Below are 12,426 nucleotides of genomic sequence, written 5' to 3'. Positions count from 1 at the left end.
CATTACTCTGCCCTTCGGGCAGCACTGAATAGCATTCTTGGCTTTCTACAACAAAAACCTTTACTGGATCTGCTTTTGAGTTAGGACCAAAATAGCGATGAAGCTGACCTTTCTTTGAGTGATGAGGCTCAAATCAAATCGGGCAGGGACGGGGAGAAGGGAAGTGAAGAATGGGCATTTCCCCCAGCAACCTTGGCCTCTCCCGCCCCAAAATGTTCCCAACAGAGTCCCAAAACCCGGCCCAAACGTCATCAAAATATTTATTAAAACCAAAGCAGGAGGGAACAGAGCTGTTAGGAAGCAAATCAAAGTGCAGATTGGAGGGTGGGGCAGAGCAGTGGGGAGGCAGGCGCTTCAGACACTGCAGGAGGGACCACAGGGTCTGGGCTGGGGGAGGCCTTCACCACCCCTCCTGCCCACATCAGTGAAGGTCCCCCACTCACCTCTCCCATCTCATATCCATCCTGGGGGGCAGCTGGGGCCCTGAACTGGCCCCCTGGAGAGGGCCCACCCCACCATCCGACCACCCATGGCTGTCAGTCAGTCTGTCTCCCTCCCTCACTTTCCCAATAAATAAATCACCCAGGCCTCAGTTCCTTCGGTGTGGGGCAGAAGAACAGCTCAGGGACCCCTGCCCTTGCTCAAGGGTAGAGGGAGTTGGGGTATCAACCCCACACCCCTCCTCCCCTTTGCTGATTCCCCAGGCTCGCCAAAGAGGCCTCGATAAATAAATAACGCTCCATTAAAGCTTCAATCAGAAAAAACCTTTAAGACAGAAGTGCTCTCACCGTCCTACAAGCCCAGCCAGCCAAAGCCTCCCCACCTGGCCTGGTCAGAGCACCAGATTCTGGGAGCAGGCACTGCCCTGGGCCTTGTGGGGACCCCCAGAGCAAAAGGGCCGAAAGTGCAGTTAGAGCCCCCCACGCGCACACATGGACTCATGCACACACATGTGGACACACTGGGGCGTGTCTGCAGTGCACACACAGAGGTGTATGTTCACCTTCATTCCCCGGTACATGCACACACACATGCTCACACACATTCACCCCCAGTATACACGTGTGGGTGTAGGCTGCATGCACATACACACCACACAGACTCCTTCCCTTCCTGGCTTGCTCAGCCTCCTAGCGGTAGCCAGACCCCAGAGCTAGAAGCTTCTGGAGACAGGAGAGAGGGGTATAAATTAAATGTTTCCAAACAGGCTGGGAGGACGGCCAGGGACAGGGGGCTCCAGGGCTGCAGAGACAAGGTGAGCATCTCTGGAAACCCTGGTCCCTCCAAGCCCTGTCAGAAATCCAGAGGGGTGAGGTCCCCAAAGTCACAGTCGAAGAGGTCTCTGATGCCCTCACCCTCCTCGAGGCCGAAGTGGTAGTCGAGGGCCTCGTGGGGTGGGGAAAGGCTGATGAACTCCTCAGGGAGGAGACCGGAGAAGTCCTCCCGCACATGCTCCAGGAGCGAGTCAGCCGCCACCAGCGGGGACAGGCGGTCCTCGTCCACGGGAGCCCGCAGGCTGCCCATCCGGGACAACAGCGGTTCTGGGGAGACGGGGAGCATCACAGGCCGGGGATGCCCCAGCAGGGAGGAAGGCAGGGGCTGTCGTGCCTGCCCACCCCCCAGAAGAGGGGCCCTGCCCCACCCCACCCATCTACTCATCACCCACCTTGCTCCAGGCTGAGTAGAGACTGGCTGGCATCTGTGGTGAGGGATGAGGGGGGAGATGATGGTGGTGGTGACACTATGGTGGCAGAGTCAGTGGCCCTGTTCTCCTCCTCAAAAGTGGCCTCCTGGGACGAGGTCTTCCCAGGGCTGATCCCACCTACGGTCTCCTCAGGGCACAGGAAAACATCGATGGGGCCTTGTTTGCTCTTAAGGGAGATCTGAAAGGTCTGGGTAGAAGCAGCAGGCAGGGTAAACTGAAGCTCAGGTGACCACCAGCCCAGCCCAGCCCAGCCCAGCCCAGTTGGGCTCGGAGTTCCCAGATCTCACCTCGGAAGAGTCCACGGCTTGGAGCTGGGTCTCGGGAGGGGCTTTGATCACCATAACCATCTGCTCTGCAGGGTCTGCAATGCTACGAAGGTCCTGACACGTCACGTAGGCCAGGGTTGGCAGAGTCAAGGACCACATGACCTTTGACTTGTAGGGGGTCACTCACTCCAACAGCTCACAAGGCAGGGCTCACACCTGCCTAGTCACTCCTGTCCTCCCAACCTCCTACCCACTCAAAACCTACCTCACTCCTGAGTTTCAAGTTCCACATCTGTATAATGGAATCACTCCACCCACTGAATCCCAAGGTAATGATAATGGCTACTGGGAACGATTCCACGTAAAATGTTCAACACAACTCCAGGCCTGGTGCTGGGAATTTATTTATTTTTTAGAAGCAGGGTCTCGCTATGTCACCCAGGCTGGAGTGATGTGGCTCAACCAGAACTCACTGCAGCCCCGAACTCCTGGGCTCAAGTGATCTTCCCACCTCAGCCTCTTGAAGCACTAAGATTACAGGCATGAGCCACCGCACCTAGCCACTTTTTTTTAATCTGTACAGTTTCAGAATTGGATATTATTATTCCCCTTTTATAGATAAAACCGAGGCCCAGAGAGGTTAAGCAATTTATCCAGTGTCACAACAGTGAGAAAATGCTGAGCCAGGACTTGCAACCAAAACCACTGCCCTCCCCTGAATCCAAGCCTCTCTAGTCCCACTTGGGTGGAGCCCCTGCCTGCTAAGCCTGCCTTCCACACCCTACGGCCAATCCAAGGATATCGCTGGCTGTCAGTGTCCTCGGAGAGGAGGCGCAGCTGCGTAGTACAGATATTCATCAGGTGGTCCAGCTGCTGCTCACTCTCCTGCAGCTGCCGGAGGTCCTGGGTCAACCCCTCAAGCCGCCCACCGACGCCCACTGTGGTGTGACTGCCCCTGTGGGGAGGCACCAGGGAGGGTAGGGTTAACAGCGATTGGCCCCTCTGGCCAGGAGCCCTGGGCCTCAGGACAGAGTCTGCTGCTGCCTCTGTTCTGTGAGGCCCAGGCAAGCCCTTGCTTCTCTCTGGGTCTGGCTCCTCAGCTGGGCTCCAAATCAGAGGGTCATGGGCTTGAAGTCTGGCCCGAATATAAACACCTACATGTCCCTCAACCAGGGCGGGATAAACAAATGATGGGACTGACATGCCACGATTACACACACACACACACACACACACACACAGCATTTCCAAGACATGCTGTCAAATGAAAAAAAAAAAAAAAAAAAAGGCTGGGCTTGGTGGCTTATACCTATAATCCCAGCACTTTGGGAGGCTGAGGCCAGAGGATTGCTTGAGCCTCAGGAGTTTGAGACCAGCCTGGGCAACACAGTGAGATCCCACCTCTACACAAAATCAAAGAAATTAGCCAGACATGGTGGCATGTACTTGTAGTCCTAGCTACAGGTACGGGGCTTGAGCCCAGGAGGTTGAGGCTGCAGTGAGCTGTATTTGTGCCTCCATACTCCAGCCTGGGCAACAGATGCAACACCCTGTCTCAAATCACCCCCCTCCACCCAAAAAACCCACAAAAGATGCAGAATGGAACGATCTACCAAAAAATGAAACAGCAGGTATCAAAGAAAGAGTAGCAGCAGGATGACTGGGGTGAAGGCGAGAGGGGGAAAATAAAACAATAAAACATCTATGCCAGACAGATCTCACCGAGGGCATGAGAAGCCAGGATAGTGGTGACCTGGCGGTGTGAGGGGTTGGCAATGAGAGAACCTTCTGGGGTGTTGAAAATGCTCTTATCTTGATCTGAATGGTGGCAACCCAGATGAATAAATACGTAAAGCTGCGCCGGGCGCGGTGGCTCACGCCTGTAATCCCAGCACTTTGGGAGGCTGAGGCAGGCAGATCACCTGAGATCAGGAGTTGGAGACCAGACTGGCCAACATGGTGAAACCCCATTTCTACTACAAATACAAAAAGTAGCTGGGCATGGTGGCAGGCGCCTGTATCCCCAGCTATTCAGGAGGCTGAGGCAGGAGAAGCACCTGAACCTGGGAGGTGGAGGTTGCAGTGAGCTGAGATTGCACCACTGCATTCCAGCCTGGGTGACAGAGTGAAACTCCATCTAAAAAAGAAAAAAGTAAAGCTGCAACTGAGGTGGATATGTAAGATTTGTGTGCTTTTTACCATCTATCATCTCAGGGAAGCTACCTCTCCTCTCTGCGCCCGTTTCCCCAGCTATAAGATGGGGATGCAGGCAGCCACAGTGGGTATTACTACCAGCTCCTCCAGGCTGGTATGGGCAGGTGTGCCTGGCCTCCTGTGTGGCCGGTACCTACAGCCACTGGATGTGGTTCTTGGACTTCTTGGCGATGAGCTGGATGCCCTCGAGGACGTTGGTGATGTCATAGATGCGTCGCTTCTGCACTTTCAGCACCTCGGCAGCCCAGTTCAGGTCGACGACACCGTCAGCCGAGCGGCTCAGCAGCTCCAGGAAGCGCTTGGTGGTCAGATTCAGTGAGGTCTCATAGCGTGACTTCTCCCCCGGGGATTTCACACCTGCGGGGGTGTGGTCAGGCAAGACAGGGCCCTTCAGCATCCACCCCCACTTCCAGCCAGGCCTGCCACTCTGGCAGGGCAAGGCAGCAGGATGATGGGGGCCGGGGGACAGCCAGCTCCTTCCCCTTGGCAAGGCCAACCACAGCATTCTTCTTCCGGCTGGGGAGCTCCTCACCCCTCAAAGCCTGGAGAAACCAAGCCAGGTGGCCACTCCAACTGCCCATCAGGGTCCTCCGAGGCCTGGCTCAAGCCCGACAAGCCAGACGTTAGCTTGCAAGCATGTTTGTCTGTTTACACCCCTAACCTGGGCCTGGTCACAGGGGGCCTGCCCAGCCCAAGCTCCATAGGTACCTTTTCCTGGATGGCGGCCTCTGCCCCGAGCTGGCCCACTGCTCTCAGCCAGGTACTGATGGTCAGTTTCCAGGTCCAGCCTCCGCTTCACCTGTGGCGAAAACGGGAGGATGCCCAGTAACCAGGAGTGAGGCCAGAAGAGACCTGGCTGAAGGCTGGGTGCCTCTGGGCTACCCTCGCCTCAGTTTCTCTAGCAGGATGCCTGAGTGTGTGACTGAGGGAGATCAGAGGGGACACAGCCTGAGAGTCACAGTCCTACCACACAGGACATTCAATTTTCACCACTTCTCTGGGGTCTAGCAGTGGATTTAAAACACATCCGCAAACTTTTTGATCCTTCTCCTTCAAAAGATGAAGCCTAATTCTCCTCCCCTTATGAGCCAGATCTGGTAACTTGCTTCTGGGGATGAATGAATGGAATGTGGTGGAAGGGATGGCCTGTCACTTTTGAGACTGGGTCAGAGGCGTTAGAGGTTCCTCCTTGCTCTGTATTGGGTCACTTACTCTGCCATGTCATATGGGCACTCAAGTAGCCCTAATGATGGGCAAGAAACCATGGCCTCCTCCCAACAGCAACACTTAGTCACAACTTCTGTTAGCAGCCAGAACCCAAACACTGGCTGAATCTCCAGAGACCCCAAGCCAGAGCTGGATAAGTCTTCCCTGAATTCCTGACCCACAAAAACTATATAATAAATGTTTGTTGTTTTAAGGCACTTTTTTCTTTTTTAGACAGGGTATCACTCTGTTCCCTGTGCTGGAGTGCACTGGTATGATCACAACTCTCTGCAGCCTAGACTTCCTGGGCTCAAGCAATCCTCCCACCTCAGCCTTCCAAACAGCTGGGACCACAGGAGCACACCACCAAGACCAGCTAACTTTTCTATTTCTCGTAGAGATGGGGTCTCCCTATGTTGCCCAGACTGGTCTCAAACTCCTGGGTTCAAGCAATTCTCCCACCTCAGCCTTCACTGTAGTCGTGCTGGGACTAGTCAGCCACCATGCCCAGCTAAGCCACTGATTACACAGGTCCCTTGGCCAAATCACCTTCTCTCTGGTTTTTGACTAATCTACATGCATGGTAGCAGCTGGTGCTCATCAAGTTCCTTGCATCCATTAGTTCATTCCATTCAATGGACTGGCAGTATAAAAATGGCCCCATTTTCCAGATAAGGCAACTGAAGCCCAGGGAGGCCCGGGACGTGGTAGAGCCAGGATTTGTGCCCAAGACGGTCTGAGGAAGAACCCAAGCTCTAAGCACTCTGGCTTAGTTCAGACACTCTAGGATCAGGACCATCCTGGAGGTCTCACAGGCTGCTCAAAAGCACCCAGACCAAAACCAGACTGATCTTCCCCTCCACCATCCACAGGGTTTCCTGAGCTAGAGTTGTATTCAGACCCACCTGTCACCCTCCTCACATGCAGCTGCCAAGAACTCATCACCACGGCGATCACCACCTCCCCCGTGGGCTGCTGAGCAGACTCCACACTGGTCTCCCTGCCTCTGCTGCAGCCAGTCCTCCTACAAACCTTATCATGCTGCCGCCCCTGCTTAAGGCCTTCCTCCAGCTCCCCATTGCCTTCATACTCTCATCTGCCACTGCTTCTCTAGAGAAACCCGAGTCACGTTTTCCCAGAAATCTAGACTGCCCTTGCATCCCTCCCACCCTCCCCACTTCGCGCCTGCTCCCTCTACCTCTGTGGGCAGAAACCTTACCCATCAGCTAGGAGATATCACCTCTTCTCCCTCTGAACTGCCTCAAACCCGACCTTTTGCCATATTCTGTCTCTCCCTACACATTTCTGCAGATGTATCTGTCTCACCCTCAGGGGCGTCTGAATCACCTGAGAATCCATAGTGTCTGCCACGGAGCCTGGCATCAACAAATGTTTGCTGAATGAAGCCCCCCATGCTGATGAACCACTCCCTCTTGTGCACATTCACTGACTTTTGAAGGCACCCAGGGGAAAGAAGAGCTATTGTGCTCTAAGCACTGCATACTCAACTGCTTCCCCTGCAACCCTCCGGCCACCTTTTGGCAGGTGCTATGATAGCCTCCACCTGAGAGGCCACACAGTGAGAGGTGGACCCAGGACTTGCACCCTAGCAGGCTGGTACAGAGCCCACACTCATACTCGCCACGTGCCCCACCTCCCCAGAGCCCAGCCAGAATGTACCCCCCTCCATACTCGCCCCTGGGGCCCAAACCCTAGCATGCTCCTATCATCTGCACCCCTTGCCTTCTCCCTGGGATCCCCGCCCTTGTCCACCCCTGAAAGCAGGTCAGTGCCACACCCTAAAACAAAGGCTTGAATGGATGCCATTTCTGCCACTTCTCCCTAGATAAACACTGGCAGGGGGGCCCCGAAACGCAGGCGTGAAGACATTCACTGCTGAAAAAATCTGGATGACTTAAACACCCATCCATGAAGGGGGTCATGAAAGCTGTGGTTTGTTTAGCCCCTTGAACACCACGCAGCTGTCAAGGACCGAGGCAGGTTGACAAGAATCCCCTCATACATACAGACAAGCAACATTGTCATGGGGTGATATATTTATATGATCCCTTTTGGATTAAAAAGCTCATGAAACTTTTCTCTGGTTCAGTTTCTATTATTATAGAATACATTTCAGGGCAGCCTCTGGGAGGAATGTGGGAGACCAGTGCCATATCTGAACAGTGTGAATGATACAGGAAAAACTACAATTTTTAAAACTTTAAAAAACAAAAACTGTCACAACCACCACAAACAAAAATAGCCTTAGGGAAAAAAAAGGAAAAAAACGAATAGGGCTGGGATCCTGCCATCAACTTTCTAGTTTCTTAAGAGTTAAGTTTTTGGCCAGGTGCAATGACTCATGCCTGTAATCCTGGCACTTTGGGAGGCCGAGGCGGGCAGATCACTTGAGGTCAGGAGTTCAAGACCAGCCTGACCAATATGGTGAAACCCCATCTCTACCAAAAATACAAAAATTAGCCGGGTATGGTGGTGCACGCCTGTAGTCCCAGCTACTCGGGAGGCTGAGGCAGGAGAATCGCTTGAACCCAGGAGGCGGAGGTCGCGGTGAGCCGAGATGGCACCACTGCACTCCAGCCTGGGTGACAGAGCGAGACTTCATCTCGAAAAAAAAAAAAAAAAAAAAAAGTTAAGTTTTCAGCTGGGCATGGTGACTCACACCTGTAATCCCAGCACTTTGAGAGGCTGAGACAGTCAGAATGCCTGAACTCAGGAGTTCAAGACCAGCCTGGGCAACATGGCAAGACCCTCTCTCTACTAAAAATACAAAAATTGGCTGGGCATGGTGGTACACGCCTGTGATCCCAGCTACTTGGGAGGCTGAGGCACAGAATAGCTTGAACCTGGGAGGCAGAGGTTGCAGTGAGCCGCAATCACGCCACTGCACTCCAGCCTGGGTAACAGAATGAGACCCTGTCTCCAAAAAAAAAAAAAAAAGTTAAGTTTTCTACAGTAAACATGTATTATAGTTATAATACTCGAGTTTGTGGAAGTGGACAGGCAGGGCCAAGAGGAATGGCTGAATTGCACAGAGCCTTGTATACAGAAGGTGTTCAACGAATGCCTGCTGGTATAGAAGCTAAGCCTGTAGCTTATTTCAAGGACTGTGCCAGACAAATGCCAGTGCAGAGGGGCCAAAAGCCAAATCTGTGGACTTTCTGGACTTCAGTTACAGAATGGTGCCAGCCTCCTGGCACTTAAGTACACTGGGGGCCGGGGCTCCTTGTCTCTGGGCCTAGTGCCTCCTGGGCATTCACTAACTCAACAACTGTTGAATGAATGGAATGCCCAGGCCAATGAGCCTGCCCCTGACAGGTGGAGTGAAGGGCATTTTTCTTTGCCCCTGTCCCTCCCTTTGATCCTAGAACCCATAATCCTGTTCAGTTCTTTGAGGACAAGACCCTCACATTCCGTTAGGTTTCTGCACACCTGAGCCTTCTATATGCTTGTCACACAGCTGAATGGAAGATGCTTGCCCAGGTCCCAAGTGGTACCTACAGGAACAGGCCCCTGGAGTAGAGGAGACAGGCCACCTGGCCTACCCCTGGTATAACCCCCTCCCACCCACTCATTAAGAGGAAGGGCCCCTAAAAGCCCTTCCTGCCCTTTCTTCAACCTGTATCAGCATCCCCAGGAAGCAAGGCATCCCAAAGGTCAACCTCACAGGAAATGCAGACTGGTCTCCCCACTCAAGAGCAGAATGACATGGGAAGATTCTAACATCTCTAGGCCTCAGCTTCCCAATCTGTAAAAAGGGACTGCTGCTGATGGGGTTAAATGAGTTAATTAGGTAAAGTGCTTGGCACAGAGCCTGGCATACAAGACATCCTCAAAACAATGGTGGCTGCCATTGTCATTATTATTAGTATTGTGGTGATTCCGGAAGGCGGCACTGGGCATGGGGCCAAGGGGGTTGGGGGAGCCTCCTCAGGATGCCTCAGGGACCAGCTGCCACCCACATCCCCATCAGCAGTTAGGCAGCTTCTACCTCCTTGCCCTGAGTCCTGCCTCACCCCTCCCACTTGCTCCAAGCTCCCTGCTGAGACCCCATCCTGCCTGGCCAGACCCCGCCTGCACACCAGAGCTCCAACTTCACCCATAGGCTGCGCCGGTCAAACTGGTCTCCACACCCTGCCCTGCGCCCCACAGGTCCCAGCTCCAGGCTTCTACACCTCCAATCCCTTCTCCCACTGGAATTCAGCCGCCTCTTCTGGGCCCCCCCCAGTCTGAATTCGTCTTGAGCTCAGCGATCAGGGAGGGCTTTATTAAAGGATCTCCCGGAGACATTTTCTCTCCTGGCACTGGGGGCCTCCTCTCCAGCTCCCAGAGGCCCAGCCCATCTAGTCCTTCTACAGAGACTCAGGGGTCGGCCTGCCTGATTAATAAGGTTCCATGGCAACCAGGGTTTGAGAGGGTGGAGGGTGGCAGATGGAAGGACAGGCAGAGGGAGGGGATCAGCAGCTGGTCCAGCTGCCCCGCCCCTGCAGAGAAGGCCTCCCAGCCAGGAGGGCTGTCCCCAGAGGCCTGGCCGGACAGGCCTGCACCTGGCAGTCAGCGTCGAGGCAGGAAGGAGGGTCTCCTCAATGGCTCACCAACAGTTAGGCCCCAAGACCTTCCTCCGCCCCGCCTTCACTTCCCCTAGCAGCTGTGCTCACTACCGAGATGCAAATTCTGAGCTGAAGCCAGCAGGCCTCAGTTCAAATCCCAGCCCCACCACCTGCAGCCGTGTGACCAGGAGCAAGTCAGTTTCCCTCTCTGGGCCTCAGTTCCTCCTCCGTCAGATGGGCACAGTGACAACACAGCTCACAGCGAGGTTGTGAGTTTTAGCTGGTTTGAAGTCGGCCAAAGGCCTGGCATGCAGTAAACGCCAGTTGAATACACGTGGGCTATTATTATCACTGAGTCCGACGCTGGGGAGGCTCCGGTGAGGAAGTTGAGGCCCAGGGCACAGAGGAGCAAACAGGGACCGGCCCGAGGTCACCCCGCACCCCAGGGCGGGGCCCGGAGGCCCAACCCCGGCTCTGCACCGCCCAGCCTGGGCGCCTCAGTCAACCCCTCCCCCGCCCCCTGCCGCCTCCAGGCCAAATACGGCGCCCTCCCGGGTCTGCGCGGGGGGCACAGGCGGCGCTGTCGGCGAGGCGTCCCTGGGGTCCGTACCGGCGGGCGGCCGAGCGCGGGGCGCGGCGCACTGGGTGTGGGCCGGGGCGCCTGCGGTGTGGCGAAGAGCAGCAGGTCAGGGTCGCAGGGGCCGGCGGCGGGCGCCGTGGGGCCGGTGGGAGCCGGCGGGGCGCTGGCGTCCTGCGCGGCGGAGATGATGACGATCTGCGAGGAGTCGAGCAGCCGCAGCGCGCCGGCCCCGAGCAGGGCCTCCAGCGCCGGCGCGCATGGGCCGCCCGCAGGGGCCCCGGCCAAGGCCATGACGCTCACGGCCCGCGCGGCCCGGGTGACAGGCGGCGGCGGCGGCGCGGGCCCATGGCGGCAGGCCCCGGCTAGGGCTCGATCCCGCTCCGCCCCCGGCCGCCGCTGCCTGCAAAGTCCCGGCCACTTTTACGCGCCAAATCCTTTTTGCCGCGAAAGAGCCACGAGCCGCCGAGCGCCGCCACAATTGGCTGCCCGGGCCGTGACGGGAACAACGGCGGCGGCTCCTATTGGCTTTAGCGCGCCAGACCCGGTGGCTAGGGGCGGGATGGGGCGGCGGCGCGGGGCGGTGCGGCCAATGGCGGGGCGGGGCGCGCGCAGGCTTTGTCCTGATAGTGCCAGGCGCGGTCTGACTCCCCGCCCCCAGCCCGGGCGTCCCCTGCTGGAGGCGTGGGGACGTGGGAACACGGGCCCCGCCCCGCCCCGACGCTCCCGCATCCCACTGACCTTTCTATAGTGCAGGTTCAGAACAGAGCCTCTCTTCTGCACGTGACCCTCAACCTGTAGCCCCCAACAGCCTCAGCTTAGATTTCCAGAGACTGTCCCCTCTTCTTTTCGGGATCATCAGTTCCACAGCCCAGCCATCAGCCACCTCTTCCATCCTCAACTTGCCTCACCCATGACATTATCCTAATCCTGCACCCAGCCCTATCCCGCTCACCCAGAGCCCAAGCTGAAGAGCGGTGCCTGGAAATGGCGAGGGGGACGTCGGGCTTTCCTGCAAGTCCCATTTTAGCCAAAATCTCCAACAGCCAACGTATAGCGTCTGCTTGAACTATTCATTCCCTCACTCATTCAACAAACGTTTGGAGAGCCTGCTCTGTGCCCCATCCTTAACTCTGTGCCCCATCCTTAATTCGTGGCCCTAAGGAGCTCACAGTCTGGTACACGGGAACAGAAAGGTAACAGACGTTTACAATACGATGAAGCGGCGTCTGGGCGCGGTGGCTCATCCCTGGAATCCCTGTAATCAGCTGGCGGGGTGGATCGCCTGAGCCCAGGAGTTTGAGACCAGCCTGATCAACATGGTGAAGGCCCGTCTCTACAAAAAATACAAAGATTAGCCAGGCACGGTGGCGTGTGCCCGTAGTCCCAGCTACTTGGGAGGCTAAGGTGGGAGGATTGCTTGAGCCCGAGAAGTCGAGGCTGCAGTGAGCTATGATCATGCCACTGCACACCAGCCTGGGCGACAGAGCGAGATCCTGTCTCTAAAACAAAAAAAGAAAACACATCACTTCTAGGGAGCCCTCCCAAGGATTTACTCACTTCCTCTATTGCCCACTGCTGCCTCTGTTCCAGTGCTGACCATACACACTCCTTTTCTCCATCTGCCTCCCCTGCCAATCTAGGAGCTCAGTAGCGACTCCTCCCAACACTGGTCTGGCCCAGAGCAGGCGCTGAGAAAGGTTATGAAAGAAACAGAGGCTAAGCCAGAGGCTGCCTAGACTGTGACAAGGAGACCACGGTTCTGCAAGGGTGGTCCTTAGGCCACTGGCTTCAGAACCACGTGGTCACTTGCTAATTTTGGGCCCACCCTGGCCCTGCCAATTTAAAATCTCTAGGTGCCCAGGAATCTGCATTTTAACAATGCCATGT

At 55.8% G+C, this 12,426-nt stretch overlaps 1 protein-coding gene across 1 annotated transcript; it reads right to left on the bottom strand.

Moving 5' to 3' along the window:
• Positions 1-242: 242 nt before the first annotated feature.
• On the bottom strand, positions 243-10,970 carry E2F1 (E2F transcription factor 1). The gene is made up of 7 exons (XM_030825655.1): positions 10,570-10,970; positions 4,894-4,984; positions 4,323-4,542; positions 2,774-2,926; positions 1,993-2,107; positions 1,667-1,892; positions 243-1,541 (listed from the first exon to the last, which is right to left on the bottom strand). The coding sequence occupies exons 1-7, from the start codon at positions 10,828-10,830 to the stop codon at positions 1,294-1,296; spliced, it is 1,314 nt and encodes a 437-aa protein (XP_030681515.1). The 5' UTR covers positions 10,831-10,970; the 3' UTR covers positions 243-1,293.
• Positions 10,971-12,426: the final 1,456 nt, after the last annotated feature.

Source organism: Nomascus leucogenys, chromosome 13, assembly GCF_006542625.1.
Source record: "Nomascus leucogenys isolate Asia chromosome 13, Asia_NLE_v1, whole genome shotgun sequence".
Classification (NCBI taxonomy): Eukaryota; Metazoa; Chordata; class Mammalia; order Primates; family Hylobatidae; genus Nomascus; species Nomascus leucogenys.
Note: the sequence above shows the minus strand (reverse complement) of the source record. Positions and strands in the feature narration are given on the sequence as shown.

Excerpts from the sequence above, each read along its gene's own strand:
- E2F1 (XM_030825655.1), bottom strand. The coding sequence starts at position 10,830 with ATGGCCTTGGCCGGGGCCCCTGCGGGCGGCCCATGCGCGCCGGCGCTG. Across the intron at positions 4,543-4,893 it reads AGGCCGCCATCCAGGAAAAG|GTGTGAAATCCCCGGGGGAG; the intron begins GTACCTATGGAG and ends ACACCCCCGCAG. Across the intron at positions 1,542-1,666 it reads TCTACTCAGCCTGGAGCAAG|AACCGCTGTTGTCCCGGATG; the intron begins GTGGGTGATGAG and ends CCGTCTCCCCAG.